This window comes from Fundulus heteroclitus, unplaced genomic scaffold, assembly GCF_011125445.2.
Source record: "Fundulus heteroclitus isolate FHET01 unplaced genomic scaffold, MU-UCD_Fhet_4.1 scaffold_105, whole genome shotgun sequence".
Classification (NCBI taxonomy): domain Eukaryota; kingdom Metazoa; phylum Chordata; class Actinopteri; order Cyprinodontiformes; family Fundulidae; genus Fundulus; species Fundulus heteroclitus.
The window spans coordinates 687,030-704,296 of NW_023396518.1; the positions used below are offsets into that span (position 1 = coordinate 687,030).

Genomic DNA, 17,267 nt, shown 5'->3' on the forward strand with positions numbered 1-17,267 from the left:
CCAAAGTCAAATACAATCAGATTTTACAGATTGGTCAAAAAGTTTCCTTTCTAAGGAAACCCAGTAGATTGCATCAAGTCTTGACAAGCAGCGTTCGCTCCTCATAGAGCCACAGGGACAGTCGTCAGCATTGTCCATGGCTTTGCCACAATCCCTCATACTGAGCAAGCATGAAACGACAGTGGAGAGGAAAACTCCCCTTTAACCGGAAGGAAAAACCTCCAGCAGAACCAGGCTCAATGTGAACGGTCATCTACCTTGACTGACTGGGGGTTAGTCCAGTCAGTCAAGACGGAGCAGACACAAAAAGAGAGACAAAAAAGCACAGAAGCACTCATTGATCCGGGAATCTTTTCTATGTTATATGGTAACAGCAGATGATCTGTCTTCCCTGGATGATGTCACAGCTAACAGAATGCCACACCAGGTGTACCTACATTGAAGAAAAAAATGACAGAGAACAAAAAGGTAAAATATGAAATAACAAGCAATGCAAATTGGAGAACAGTAGGAGAACTCAGCAGAGTGAGAAAAAACCTTGATGCAGCCTAAGTCTATAGAAGCATAACTATAGAGATAGCTCAGCATAAGCCAAGCCACTCTAACTATAAGCTTTGTCAAAAAATAATGTTTTAAGCCTAGTCTTAAAAGTAGACAGGGTGTCTGCCTCACGGACCAAATCTGGGAGTTGGTTCCACAGGAGAGGAGCCTGATAGCTAAAGGATCTGCCTCCCATTCTACTTTTGGAGACTCTAGGAACCACCAGCAGACCTGCAGTCTGAGAGCAAAGTGCTCTGTTAAGAACATACGGGGTAATCAGAGCTCTGATATATGATGGAGCTTGATTATTAAGGGCTTTATACATTTGAAGGTCCCTGATGGGTTGTTGCAACGTGACAAATCACAAACGTTCAGATTTTTCATCTCCAGCCATTGTCAATGATAATAGATCACCTGTTCACTACATGTTTTGTGAGTTTCAAAATAAGTGTGTATCCTAACAAATTATGACATGGATCAATATTTTCATTTTGCATTGATGTAATTGGATTGTTAATTATTTAATCAACATATCGATGTGGATTGATATATTGGTACACCCCTACAAGACAGCAGGGCTTGAGTGAATTCCTTCCATTGTAGGTCAAAAAACATCCAAATGTTGCCACAGTTTGAACTAGAAGCCTATTGAAAACATGCAAACTCTACCTAGCATTACAATCACAGGGTAAGTAGTTAATCAAATTAGTCAACAACAACTTAGTATTTTCTTTAAATGTTTCTCAAAGCTCTAGCTTAGAGGTTAGCAACAGTTTTCAGTGTATGGATGATAAAATATTGCAGTGAAACTTAACATTTTTATTGTTTCAAAATGTATTTGAAATAGGAGTTGCTCAAGGACAGCCAGGCCTTGCTGACATTATCTTCCCACATTTTCTCAGCTCTTTGGTAGGAATTAAAAATATTATCCCCCTGGTTACAGATCTACAGATGAAGCCAACTAGTTATTTAATTGATGCTCAAGGCATGTATTTTAACGAGGTCCTCATTAACAAGAAGCCTGACGAATGTGTGTCTGTGTGAATGTTTGTTTGAGCATGTGTTTACCATATTTTTTACAGATATTGGCAGTTTTGCTGATGTGACTCTTGAGTGCAGCCTATCAATACATTGAGCATTCCATCTCCACTGTGTAGTCCAGCTGAAGCAGTGCCTAGCATTTAGTTGCTTGGAATCTTTTGCATCTTTCCACAGTTTCCTAACTTTATCCCTACTGTCCTACCTAATTGAAAGTTTTACTGAGCTGAAACCATGTTAAAACTCATTGTGGCAGCAAGCAAGAAACCCAACATTGATTCCCTATTTTTAGTGCGTGAGAAATTAAAAAAAAAGTATTTGTCCTTCGGATTATATGTCTGCCTATGTAATGTAATTTGCAGAAACAGGTAAAGCATTTTAAAAGTTATTTTCAAAAGATGGGTTGGGGTGTGTGTGCTGGTCTCCAGTGCTGGTCTGGTGACCTGTCTAGGGTTAATCCCCCCCAATGACTGCTGGACTCACTATCCAAACACTAGATTACTTTAAAAAAGTACTGTATTTAATGCAAGCATGTTTTCTTCAAGGTTGTGTTGAGTTTTTCTATAAAACTAACATAAAAACTACTGTAAAACCAACAAGTGAGGATTGTTAGCTGAATGAAAAACTGAGCTCTTAACACCATATAAATGAAAAGCAATGAACTGAAAACTGGTCTTGTTCATGGGGATTTCCAATTAAGCGTAATTGCTATAGGTCTAATTACAATGACTTTAGTTTCTGCAGAGCTTCAAGATAATGTTTCCAACATTTGGTCCCAGCCTCCTTTATAGATATGATTGTTGTAATGTGAACTTGCCAAAGGATACCTTGTGCCAAATTTAGATACCATGGTCTCACAGGAATTAGGAAGACACTTCATATTTCTGGAAATTACATTTATGTATCATATGTATGCTCCTGAGCCAAAGGAATTTGGTTTCTCTAGAGAGAACTATGCCCTTCCAGAAAATTGAGTACAGCTCCAAAGTCATTTTTTTTTTTGGCATGAGAGGTGTGGTGGGGTCTTTGATCAGCTGTACTTCTCTCTAATATATTAAATTGCAAACTATAGTTTATTACAAGTAATCCATATCTGTTTAAAGTGCTGGAATAGCCCACCTGCTGCTGAATTAGAAACTATGAGCCAAATGCCAATTTCACCGTCAGTACAACAAAGAGTAATCAGCTGGCAGACAGCCTTGTGATGAGCCCATTCCTTTCACCTTGGCGTAGCATGCCTGCACCTGCAGGACAACCTACCCAGTCCCTGTTATTCCAGTCAACACAAGAGGGAAAATGTGACAAAAAATAAAAAGATCACATTGCTTTCCAGGTGAAAAGAGGGAAGTTATTATATTCTTAAAACACATTGGATTTGTATGTAATTCAGAACTGCATGAACTTCTGCCATTCTAACCTGACATAGACCCAGTTTTGGCAATAAAAGGTGAATGTATGTAAATAATCAAATAATTAAGAAATTAATACAGTAAACAAATAAATAATTTAAGAAATCTTTCCATTAAAACATCATTTATAAAGAAAATTGAGCCAGGTATTGAGATATAAAATGAGGAATTTGCCCTATTCTTTCTATGTGTGTAAGTAAACACAGGTAGATTAATTTTACTTCTCATCACGCATGACCACATGTGGCTCTGACATGTTTACAGCATCATTTATTATATTTTGGCCCCTGTTAAGAAGCAGCCAGCCAAAATAAATGGTCTTAATTCTTAGATATTGTGGAGTGCATGCATGGTGCTGAAGTAAGATTAAGAAATCCTGCTGGCAGGTTTGACATAATAACTTTTTGGCTTTGTATTTCGGTTTGTCAATCGCCTTTCTTTGCCAGCTGCATCCTATTGTGAGAACAATTAGATTTTGCGCCGTGGTATCCTTGTGGATGAGTGTTATCCCTCCTGTGGTGAGAAGCAGAATGTATTTCTTTCTCTAACCATACTGCACATGTAGTGGGATGAAGATGAAGAGCTGAAGTCTGGGAATGGAGACCTGTAGAACTATACCAACATCACCTATCCCAAGCAGCATCATTTAATCAAGGTTTTGTCAGAGAGTGTTGTATTTGGCCAGAACTCTGTGGTGCTGGCAGGGCACCTTATGTAAGATTATGGGTCTCGTCAGTTTTAGCTGCATGTCGGTAATCTGTTTGTATTGAGATAGAGAACACACAAGCTCTGTAAATAATGCAAATCTGCTATTGGGCTTTACTTTGTCTTTCTTATTCACCATCTGTCTATGCGGTTTTCCCCTATCTTTGTCCTCTCTCCTATTTTCTGCTCTTTCTGGCTCTTAAAAGGAATTAGAGTTAAACTGTTCTAGACTGCAACACAATAATCTAGACCACCCTCTGTATCATTAATGTATGTGTATTTTTGCACATGTGTGCACAAGTAATCAATTCCTCCTCTAAGCCTGACAATCATTGGTTTGGTAAAACACTGCATATTATGTCAGCAGCACTACCTGAATAAAATCTAAAATATACAATCTTCTTAAACTTTGCTGGGTTTTCAATCCCAAATGGACTCGGTGTTGCGTTGGGAGTGGAGGATAATAAATTATGTATGTTCATGGCATCATTGAGAATAGATTGATGAAAAAAGAGTGAAAAATCTTGATTGAGGTAATATCATCAGTGATGGAGTGCTTTAATTTTCGCATTATGAAAGCAACTATTTTTAAAGCCAGAGATGCACCGACTACAGATTTTGTGGCAAATTTCTGATCATCAATTGTGTACATTTCACAATAGTTATAGAGGTGTCTCAGCATTACCAAGAACCTATAAGTACACTCAATTCCTAAAGGTTTTGAGACAAATGGTATCTGTACAGCGATATACCAACTAAAAATATCTACAGCCTGTCTTATTAGGAGCTTAAAAAAAATATTTTAGTTCACTCGCTATTGCTTTGTACACTTCCATATGTAAAAGCCACATCACAAGGTATTACATTTCATTCTGCAATATAATTTCAACTGAAAAGAACAGTTGAGACTGGCTAATTACTAAAAACTCATTTTTAATGGTATGTGTTCTTAAATCAATGTTTTGTTTTTTGTTTTTTCTTTTTTGTTATAACCATACTTGAGCCTTAAGCAGCTTTTCCATTGTGATGTGTCCTTACTTATTTTAGGAGGAGAGTTGACATCACACTGTGTTTGTGCTTCTCAGGCCTACTGCTAAACACAATTTCACCATCAATTCAGAAAAAAACTAAAATAAAATGACAACAGAGTTAGTATTTTTAACGGTTTATAACATTCAATGTTTGTTTTAGCAAGATTTGTGTGGTTGTGCTGTCAGAACTGTGAACATCATTCTCTGTTTGCATTCTCTGTAAAGTAAGTAACCTTTACCCTAACTTTGAGATTTCCAAAAGACTTGCAACATTTGCCAATAATAATCTATCGGATGCTAAGGACTATTTGCACACTTAATTATTTGGAGTTTATTGTTGACAGTTTTCTGCAGTTGAATAACCTAAAAGCTGTACTTGGAGCACATTTTATACACAAAATACATCACAATTGAATGAGTCCTTTTTTTTTGTCCACAGAGATTCTCAATGGAGGTGTGTATGTTGACCAGAACAAGTTCCTCTGCCATGCAGATACAATTCACTGGCAGGACATTGTCAAGTATCCAAGGCTCCATCCTATAGTCGTGCCCACTAACAGCAGTGTCACATGTAAGTAACAATACAAGCAGACCATCTAAAAGAAATGTGTTGCAACTAAAGCTTACATTCTTTTTTCAAGGATGCTTAGGATTAAAGCCAGTTTTTTTTTCAAGGCGCTCTTATCCCACATAAACACAGTTACATCGATTTACCCTGTAGGATGCATAGTATAACCACAGGTAGATCATTACACTCCAGTGCTTGGGCTTAATAGAACACTGTATTGATTTTACATTGTGCTTCAATAACACCGTTGGTTGCATGATGAGTTTTTATTTTATTTTAAAAATCCATCCAACAGGGCTAGATGGATAAGATATCTTCCTCATGATTTATCCTTGTTTACAAAAGCTGCATGTTCCTCGATATAAGTTGAAGCACAGGGCCTTTGGTAGGAGAGTGAACACATGTTGTGCTGCTGGCAGTAACACAGCTTCTAACTACTTACCTCATGCAGATCGGTGATGTGTTGAACAGATGTCTAACTTACTGTTTTATAACTTTTAAAGATATATATTTTCAATGGGTTGTGTGTTCAGACCTAATCCATTTCACTTCTGTTTGGGAACCACAGATGAATTTAATTTTTTGTTTGTTTGTTTATTTAATGGTCACGTTTCTTAAGCATCCACTGTGGAATCAGTTCATTTGATTACATTTGTGGAAGGAGAATAATAGTTTTAAAACATTTTTTGTTACATGCATTTGTAATTACCTCCTTTGTTGTGGTTCCCCAAAAATAATTTGGTGCAGCCACTTTTATTCAAAGGTCATTAGTAAATAGTTTACCTGTTTATATTTGAATGTCAGCATAAATAAAGCTTTTCTTGTGAAGGCCTCAGAGTGTTGCTGGTGAACATCAGTGAACAGACAACGCAATGAAAACCCAGGAACACAGCAGACGGGTCAGGGAGAAATATTGGAAAAGTTAAAAGTAGGGTTATGTTATAAAAGTATGTGCTAATCTATAAACACCTCACATAATACTCCTTAAATTATCATATAGAAATGTAAAGAGCATGTTACAATTGCACATCTTTGCATACATGGCCTCTAGCTGAACCTTGCGCTGAGCAAAGAGGGGATTTTCTAAAAAAGGCAGCTGGGAAGTCCAGTGTGCAGTAACTAGGAGTTAGTTAGGAACAAAAAGGTCTGATCACTCTACCTCCTTTCTGACTTCTCTTCGTTTGTTGCCTGTGTGTTTTAAGATCTGTTTTAAAGTGCTCCTATTTGCTTCTAAATCTCTTAATGGTTTGGTTCCCCAGTTAGTAGTTGACTCTGTCATGCTGTTCTGTTGCAGATACATAAAAGCTAATGTTCTTTGTTTGTTTGTTTGCTGTCCAATTTGACTGAGCCTGAGTTATTTTGCAAAGAATATATGCAAAGTTCCCTCACATGATGTGCAAAGCTGGTGATGACCTACTCCTAAAGACATGAAGCTGTGATTTTAACAAAAGGGTGTTTCTTCAAAGTATTAATTAATATGAAAAATAAATCATTACGTGTTTCAGTTCTTTAATCCTGAACACCATACCCCGTTTTCCTTCCACTTAACAATTATTCAAAAACTTTTGCTGATCAATCACATAAAATCCAATTGTAACATATTAAAAATAGCTTGTTAAGGTAATCTTAGTCTATGAAAGTCTTTTAAATATAACTTATTTTTAATATTCCTATTAAAAACGGAGAAAAACAAACAAACAAACAAACAAAGGCCAAGCTTTACCGCTGTTGCTGTTCATTACTATTTCATCCCCTTCTACTGCCATTTGTACCAATAAACAAACTAGTCCATACTCATGTCAGTAAATCATTTAAATTGGTTTATTTTTATCCATAGACAAAGTCTTTATAGATTATAGGGAAAAAAAGGAAATTATCAAATCGCATGCATGCCTTAATTTATTTCTATATTGTTTGCTAAAGATTTTGTATCAAATCTTTTTACCCATTTATTTTGTTTCTGATCCTATTTGGGTCGGCGGACTTATATGAAATATGACAGATTGACCTCTGATCCAATAAAAACAGCTTTAAGCAACATCTTGCTGATATATTACTTTTTGGAATCATGTGAACAAATTTCCTTTAAATTGATTTTGGATATAGAAAATGACTTTAAATCGTCACTCTTTCAAAGCAGATACAACACGTCCAAATTATGGAAATGAGGCAATCCATGGTCCGTACAAAACTTCCCACTATAGACTGCACCATTTCCTGCCTGAACATTTGGGTAAAAATTAACAAACCAGTCAAGGTAGAAAATGGTGATCAGGCAAAAAGACCTGCTGATATAGAGAATCAATTAACCATTTGCCAGAAACTTTTTTCTGGAATCATGGAAATACTGTTGTAAAGCAGAGGGATTATTTGGTCCTGCTAAAAATGAAGTCCTAATAAGTGTCTGTATGTGAGCTGTAAAACACCAACTCCTGACTTTATTCTGTTGTTGTGCTTACTATAACAAATCATGTCCTCTACTCACTCAAATGCCATTAATTCCCTGCTATAGCCAGCTTGAAGACATGTTAATGAACACATTGAGTTTTAATGGGATTTATTCAAGTGAAAAGGAAAAAAAAACAATAGTCTGTCAAGGGGTGGGGGGAGGGGGTTGATGCCTGATGTGGTTGTCAGTGAAGTAAGAATAAATTAAGTCACCTCCTCTGACCCATTTATTTTACTCATTGGGCCTCTTAATACACTCCTTGTTGTTTTATTAATGCAGTGCTCCCACTGTTTGACATTTAAATCTTGTCAAATCATAAAATAAAATGCATTACCATTTTGAAACAAAATAGAAAGACAGTAAGCACATGTCCTTGGATATCTTCTCACAGCACTTGCTGGAGACTTCCAATGCATATTAACTACTCATGGCATTGCTATTCTGCTCAATCTCCCTCCTCCCTGCAGCCCTGTTAGCCTCGGATTGACCCCGGCTAACGTGTATGTCATCTACCCCATCCAAAAGATCAAGGGTCTCTAAACTTCTAATCCACAACTGAGAACATTATCTTCATGTTATTCTTTAAGGTCACAAAAGCTGTATGCAGTTAAGATGTTTGCCTTTCCCATGCCATGTTTTTGTTGTCTTTGTTTCCTTGTGGAAAAAAAAAACTCAACTTGAAATTCAGCTTTAACAGTAGGGACTGACACTCTTTCTCTAAAATATTGACAGAAAGAAAAACAGACAGAAAAAACAGAGGCTGGGATGGTGACACAGTGGTACAGGAAAAAAAAAAACGATTGAATCGGAAAGACATAAACTAGGACTGAAAGAGATAAAAATGTTGCAAAAAGGTTCAAAAATTAACAAGTAGAGGATGGAGAGGCACACAGTGGGCAGCAGAGTCAGTCGAATGCTAATAGCTCTCATCTGAAGAGGTTGATGGACAAAGGGCAGCACTTTTACAATCATTCAGACTCACCTCTCACAGTTAGTCAATTACTAGAAAGTCAATTACGTCCTTAAAAACTCAGAAAGCCAGTTGCAGCTCTGAGTATTCATTTCAGCCTGGTGGTGGCTGTCTGAGTATTCATCTCAGCCTGGTTGTTGCTGTCTTATTGGGCTTATTTATTTAATACCAAATACATTTACTTTTTACAAAACAACCTAATGCCAAAGTTATATCAAGTACTCTCACTGTAATAAGGGAACTAAAAGTAAGTAAAACTTTCTTGAAATGTCTCCTTGATTTCAGCAGGCAAGTTTAAATGATCTGCCAATGGAATAAGATGTTTGCACTTAAAATAGGAAAATTCTCATCTCCATCATCTTATTTCAAGTGCAGTGTATGTAATTATCTTATTTAAGGGGTCAGAAATATTCATTCCATATGCAGATAATCTTATTTACCTGCTCAAATAAAAGACAAATACACAAATGTCAAGAAAATTTACTTACTTTAAGTTCCCTTTTTGGTGTGAAAAACTGCAGGGATAAATTAGGCAACATGCTGTGTAGTGTTTTAGTCGTCTCATGTTTAAAAAAAACAAAAAAAAAAACAGGGAGATCTAGATAATTAATTTGTAAACAATGGAAATGGGATTGCTTTCATATAATCACACATTTAAATTCTCATAATTCTTGGAAGCTGTTCTTTATTTGTATTATTACAAGTTTAATTACAATATTTGTTACACACTCAGTGAGAGAAAAAACTATTCATCTTATTAAAACATCCTTCATAAAACACTCAAATAAAAAAGATTGAAACAGTTTTACTTTTATTCACAATTTATGGATTCTAGATCAGGGGTCACCAACCTTTTTGAAACTGAGAGCTACTTCATTGATGTTGTGCTACCAGGGCTACCAGTACTGACCTTTTGAACTAGAAGAATCAGAGTTCACCTTAACATGTAAAATAAACATATTTTTAATGCTTTGTTATAGATGTTGGTGTTTTTAAATCTATATAAATGCAAGTTTAAATAAAAAGGAAGAGTAAAGGAATAAAACTGCGTTTTAAATCCAGTTCACTGGCAGGTTGTGTTTTCTTAGAACAGGCTTGTGGGCGCCACATGTAGTCCTCGGGGACTACTTGGTGCCCAAGGGCACCATGTTGGTGACCCCTGCTCTAGATTATCGTCTCTAAAAGTTTATCTGATTTTATTTTATGTTCTCCCGATCTGGTTTTCTTTTTTGCAGGTCAAAAGTGCCATCGTTCCTGTACTGGGCGCTGCTGGGGTCCCAAGGAGGACCACTGTCAAAGCTGTAAGTTCAATACCAGTAAAACACAGGTATAATTATAAGTTCCGGGTGTGGCTTGTTGGAATGATTTTTCTGAGAGCAAAATAGAGCAGAAAATCCATCAATACACCAGTAATCTATAGTTGAATCAGGATGGAAATAATATTAATGTCTATAATAACAGTAATAATAATAATAATAATAATAATAATAATAATAATAATAATAATAATAATAATAATAATAATAATAAACTGATACTGTAAAAAATAATTAAAAAAAGAAAAAAAGAAGGTCTACTAATTTACACATTGTGTCATTGGTAAAATATGTAATTGAGAGGATTTCACGACTGCTGCAATATATTGGTAATCTGTCATTTCAAATTGGTTAGTTTCCCAGCAAAATGGAAACAGCCAAACTAATCGCAACACGGTATACAAAAATGAAGAAAATCCTAAGTTTTCCAACTTTGGACCTGTATATCTGTTACCAAAAAAACAGTGGATTGGAAACATTCTTCAACAAACATAAATTAATCACTAAAAGTCAACATGGTTTGAGATCAACATGATCAACAACATTAACCACACTGGAAGCAATAGAATTATTAACAACTGCTGTTGATAATGAGAAAATTGCTGCAGGAGTGTTTGTTGATATTAAAACAAAAGTGTTTGACTCAATAAATCATTATTTAGTGTCAAAAAAGTTTTAATGTTACTGGATCAGAAGGCATGTATTACCAAGGGTTAAATGCAGCAGCAGCAGTCTGTAAAACTAAGAGATGTGTGTTCACCATGTTTGTACACATCTTGTGGGGTTCCCCAAGGGGCAGTTTTGGGTCCTAAATTCTTTATGGTATATGTAAATGACATATGACAAATATCTGAAGTTATGAAATCTGTGTTATTTGCTGAGGGTACACACATCTTATATGTTGTAGGTATGCTGGGACAGTTAAAAGATGTCACTGGAGGAATGAAAAAAGCTAAAAAATATGGTTTGATTCTAACAAACTGTCTGTACATGCATGAATGTTTCAGAACTATAAAATGGAAATAGAGAAAAATCAAGTGAGTGTTGAGATGGAACAACAGGTTTTTCAGAAAACGCACAAAATAATTTGCCCTAAGTCACACTCTTAACATAGGTCATCATACAACAGTGGTGAATTTCCATGATCCCCTCAACTAAGGATTTAAATAATTTCACAAGAGGTGGCCAGCATCCTGAGGAGATGACTTAGTTATATTTGGTAAAAAAAAAATAAAAAAAAAAAAAAATTAACAACTAGTTTTAGGAAGGTGATGGTATTCAAAGGTATCCCTACAGTATGATGCACAAAGCAAAAATTGTTATATAAAAAGCACTCATTCTAAATTGTCCCTTACCACATAAGTTACTGCAAAGAGGTTTGGGTAAACAACAGCACTACAGTCATTAATCATACTTCAAAAAAGAGCATTAAGAGTAATTAATAAGGCTTGGTACATAAATCATACTAACCCACAATTCACACAATCAATGTTATGATTGGCAATCAAATATATAAACTATGTATATTGTATAAACCTAAAGCAAAAAAACATAAAAGTAAGCAATTGCCATAACATATATATTTTTTAAATATTCTAGAAAGAGAAGTTTGCGCACACACACACACACATATTTCTGGAGTCGACTTCATTCTGAAGTTTAGGTGGTCTGACCTGCAACACTTCCTGGTTATATTTATTCCTTAATCCTAATTACGTAATGAGCAGGGACATCCTATGACTTGATTGTCAGCGCACAAGAAAGGTTTTGTATTATGCTAATAAACAATTCATTATTTAACACTCCAAATGCAGTAGTTTTCACACCATTTATATGTTGCAAGAATGTGGTAAACCAATGAAAAAACTGAGGTTCAGTACCTCCAAGTGTTATATTGGAGGTGCTGAACTTGTTTAAGTTCACATGAAGCCCCATTCAAAGTTAAAAGATGTTCCTTGCATAAAGTTTCCCTTGTAATCACTCAGCGTGCTGACATCTTCATTTATGGTTTTCTATTCTGACATGAGTTTGTTCTGTGGCTCTGATCTAATTAAGATAATGAGGAATGAACTGTTTCACTATGTAAGGTTGACAGAACATCACTGACTAGGTCCAGATAAGCCCTGGTCCTGTCTTTCTGTGGGTGGTTACCCCCATTATCACAGTTTACCTCCTATCTCCAGCTTTACATGCTGTGCATGTCATTATTCAGTCTTCTTTCTTAGCTGCCCACAAAACTGTTATGCGTTTTATTCTTAAAGTGTTGTAGTAAATTAACTGTGAAAATCTTGAATTTTAAAATTTACTTGTGTTCTTGAAAAGATTTATAAGTTCAAATCAGCAAAGGAAATTGTTCATAAGATACAAATTGACATAAACAAAAGTTAAAATTGATCCAATAGAATGCTTTCAACCTACAGAGGTGAAGTAATCCATTCATCCATCTGTCCATTTTCCATGTCCATTAATTATTGTTCAGCGTAGCAAGGGAGACAGCAGACAAGAGCTGAAATGCAGGGTGGGTGCTGCACCAGATTTTGGTTCCTTTGCTAATATGCAATCAATGCCTGCTAAATTTTGTTTTGCTTTGCGAATTAAAGTACCTTTCATGTCATTGTAGAGTAACACTTGGACTCTAACAACCTATACAGTATATGCTTGAGTAGCCAGCTTACATTTTGCTGATTTACGTCCTGCTCGTAGCTTCATGACCACAGTTTTAAAACATTATCATAATTAGAGAGATAGGTGGCACTCCATTAGTCTCCAATCAGTGACTATTTTGTTTCATGTGAATGGAAATATTTCAGTACAGCACAAATGTGTGTTACTCATAACAGAGGGGAAACTGTAGTAACCTTCTTTCAATTTGATAAATGGCAAAGAGCAGTAACAGGGAGGGGAGGGAAAGCCTGCCCAAACCCTGTGTTCCACACAGCCAGAGAAAACGTCAGCCACCATGGTACTTTCCTTGGTATAAGGACTTCAGACTGACAGTGATCAATAATACTTTTGGTTTCCAAACTGTAACTTTTTAAAACCATTCTATATCTTGATACAGGTAATTGGCACTTTTAGAAGGTCCACATTTCACATCCCAGGGAAATTACAGTTGGCAGGTAATCTTATACGCATATTGTTGAATTTTAGAAGGAATTTGAAGTTATCAGCAAAAACCTAGCATGCATGTAGAGAACATGCAAACTCACCACATGCAGCCACCTATGCCTGTGCCCTTCAAGAACTGGATAAAAATATGAACTGCACTAACATTTTATTAATTTAAAGGTACAACCGTCCAGTTAATGTGCACATTAATTTCAAGTTCTTTGATTAGCATAGCTGGTTTGACAATTTTCTTGTAATTTTATTTGTTGGATAAAATGACAAAGATTTTAGTGTTTGCTGTAAAACTGAAACACAATCATCTGATTGCAAGTATGAAGTAACTGTTAGCTGAAGCCTTTCAATCCCTAGTTCAATTAGTGTTTAAGTATTACCAACAGCATTTGATCTATATTGTATGTTCATTCAGTAGAAGAACATTAAGCTTTAATTCATATGAAAATTTTACCGAATATTTAATCTCAAGAAGAAAGTATTAACTACAAAATGTAGACATCTAACACTCTTTATCTCTCTGGGGAATTCCTGTATATAACATATAAAGTTTTTATTTATTAATTTTTTCCAGTCCAGAATTGAAAAAGGAATTTTTTACTCATGTAAATAGTAGCTGAAAGGCACTGGCTCCTGTGACTGATGCTGCTGTCCATATTCTGTTCAAATGGAGGCTCCCAGGCATATTTCATGAGATGGATTCTTTTGGTATTTGTTGTCACCGGGCACCATTTCTTTTTTTTCTTAAAGTGGAAGTTTTAAAGCTAAATTGATAAACAGCATTGCATCTCTTACTCTTGCTCTTACTCTCTCGCTCTCTTCCCTCTCTCTGGCAAGGTCATTTGTTTGACGGAGAGTCTTTAAATAAAGCAGGCCATTTCATTTTAGCCCAGGCACCGTTAATGGAATGGCGCTGATGGTATGTTTGGCGTGGGGTGAAGTGTGTGCTCGTGGTCACATTTTTCGTTTTGGTGACTTTTCCGTCTGGTGTATCCATCACCCTGATAATATCTCGTCAAAGTAACGGCGGAAGAGAAATGGAGCGTCCAACAAAACATCATGAGCCTGCATTCACAAATGCAGAGAGTTTCACTTGCTAGCTTTAGGTTGATAGCATTGCACCTTGACAGTATCACTGTCAACTGAAATTTTTAATGCTTTAAATTTTGCAGTATTTCTATGTAACGGATTAGCTTAGGTTTACTCATTACTCCTATGCACAAAACCAAAAAAAAAACAAGAGAATGATTGGATTCCTTCCATATATTTGTTTTCTTAAATGTCCCTCTGTGGTGCTTTTCTTAAATATGTTTGTTTTCTAAATAAGTGTATGTTCTCAAGTAATTTACATTTGTAAAGAACAATGGAGGATTGGTAATAAGACACCAGAAGACCCCAGTTTTCAATAAAAAACAAAACTTATGCAACACAGGCCAGCAGTTTTTCATGTACTCATTCTTCTTTTCAGGATTTATTTGAAATATTGTTTTTCCAAGGTGAAATGTTCAGTACAAAAACGTTGGCCAAGTTCCAACCTTCAAATCCAAACTCTCTCTCAGATGAAAGAAAATTGGTTGATATGATAAGGAACACCCTAATAACCGAGTAGGCACAACCCAATTATAAACTGAAAGAGGCAGTATCATCAATGCCATTATGAATCAAGATTCCCATTCCCTACGACTAAGAGGGTACTTACAAAACTTAATAACACTAAACAGACTGTCAAGTATAGTGGTGGCACCATCATACCGTGGGGCTGTTTAGTTGCCAGTGCTATTGGTGCATTTCACAAAGCAGAGAGATTAGAAAATATAAGAGTACTAAATTAACGTTCTTCCGCATTTACTCGAATCAACAGCTAGATGAATGTACTTTGTACACAATTGATTCTTCCAGCATGATAATGATCCCAAATACAAATTAAAATTGGTTTGGGAATAAACAACACAGGTTAATTTAGAAAACCTAAAGTCTGAAAAAAAATTTGTGGACTATGCTTCAAAAGTGCAGTGTTTACCCACTCATGGCAGCAACTTTTGAGTATTTTTTTATCACTTTTATACTTTCCTGTTTCCTGATATCTCCCATGAGTCCAACAATTCACATTTAGGCTGAGCCTATTATCAGTTGTGTTTGTCTCCAGCATGTTCAATGTACATATGGCTGCTTGTAAGAGAGGCAAGCTGCCATACGGTAGTCCATATGATTGCAAAAGACACATGAGGAAGGGACGGGCAGCTTTCCATTATGACAGCAATGCACCTTGTTAAATGGCAATCACTGCATCTCTGTCACATTCAGCGAAAAACTCTCAGGCATGCTTGCAGGCAGCAGAAAATATGGTTGAACATTACTGAATATAGCTTGCCAAAAAAAAATAAAAAATAGGTAAAATAAATCACACATGCACACAAAAAACAGATGTGAACACAGACACAAACAGAGCTCCATAAAAGGTTTAGCCAGCAATAAAAGTAAGAAGCAGAAAAATGTTCCTTGTGTCTGTTCAAATATGGTTGTTGATTCTCATTTTCTGTGTAAAATAAGTTTTTTGCTGATTCAGTCCTGTTGAACGTCTTCATTTACTGTACATGTCTGTCAGAGACCAGAGACAAACAAATTCAACCATTTTAACTACTGGCAGGGAGGATTCAAAGAGCAAACTATAGATTATCTTTTGGATGGGATCCATAATTCATCTTACTCCACAATCTTTCAGTGACATACACTTGTTCCTTCTGTCAAAGTTCTGTTAAACCTTATTTGGCCATTTAAAGTTTACATTGTCATTTACCACATACTTATGCACACAGGATGTTGTCAAGAGTTTATGGTGTAAATCTTATGAAATATTTCTTTTTTAACGTTTGTTCTTTCACAGTAACTAAGACAGTGTGTGCTGAACAGTGTGATGGTCGCTGCTTTGGTTCCTATGTAAGTGACTGCTGCCATCGTGAGTGTGCGGGTGGCTGCTTTGGCCCAAAGGACACAGACTGTTTTGTGAGTGGACATTTACAAATATTAAAACCGTCAACACTTCTGATATTTCTAGGACTTGTGATAAACAAATAAATATGATAATATGCAGTGACCCAATTAATTTGTCCCACTATGCTTTGCGTTTTATTTTATTTCTTATATTTTTACTAGGGATTTTATCTTGTCTTTGTCCGGGGTCACTTAAAAAAAACAGCATCGTCCTTAGACTTATTTTTCTCTCGCTATAAATGTCACTTGTATGGTAGATGTATTGGATGACATTTATATTTCCTTTTTTCACAGTTAAGCATTGAGCTCACGGGTAAACCATCATAGATTTTTTTAATAAAAATGTTTTACTGTTTCATGTGCAGAAAAAAAAATCAACCCCCATCAAAACTGTGACTTTAGCTGCAGAAATAAAATGTTCGCAGAAGAAAAGGGAAAAATAATGTTATACTACATATTACAAGATGGTAAAAATGTTCATAGAGAGTCAAGTCTACAGTAGTATATCTATTTAGATGAACAAATCATCAAAGCTTGTAAAATATGTAAGGTTTTTCCAAGATGTGAATTTAAAATCTAAGAGACTGTAGAGATCTTTAGTTTTTATACACCTTGAAATGACATTCGTTATGAATTCTATCTATGCAACCAAACTGAATTGAAAAAAACTGAATTTAATTTCCTATCACTGAACAATTAGATTTAGCTGAATAATTTTAGTTTCTATGCTGCAGTTCTATGTATCATTTTAAGCTGATTCACTACAGTAACAACAGGAAATAGTTATGTGAAATTCTTACCAAAAAACTGTAATTGTAGGCTGTTTACACCCCCACAAAACTAAGATTTTGTTCTATTGATAGATATTTCATTAGTTTGAAGGAAAGTACTCTCCGCTGCTCCATTTGTTAATCATTTTTTTTTCACACTCGAGAAGGAAATTGTTTTTAAACTGTAGTGTAGTTAATGTCAGTACAATGTCTAAGTAAAAGGTAACAGTTTTTACCCACATGCTGCAAGAATCCTGTTACCACTTTCAAAATCCTATTTCATTCAGTGCGCTACAGCACCACCGTCTTGTTACAAAAACATGGAGATGTGTGTCTTTTTTTAATGAAATGGAAATTAAA

At 35.7% G+C, this 17,267-nt stretch overlaps 1 protein-coding gene across 1 annotated transcript in view; it reads left to right on the top strand.

The window, feature by feature from the left end:
- Window positions 1-17,267, top strand: part of LOC118558175 (receptor tyrosine-protein kinase erbB-4-like) — a gene marked incomplete at its 5' end in the record, with an annotated part of 135,901 nt that overhangs the window by 71,964 nt on the left and 46,670 nt on the right. The window contains 3 exon segments of the mRNA XM_036128631.1: window positions 5,163-5,294; window positions 9,946-10,011; window positions 16,031-16,149. Of these exon segments, the coding sequence (XP_035984524.1) occupies window positions 5,163-5,294; window positions 9,946-10,011; window positions 16,031-16,149 (317 nt within the window).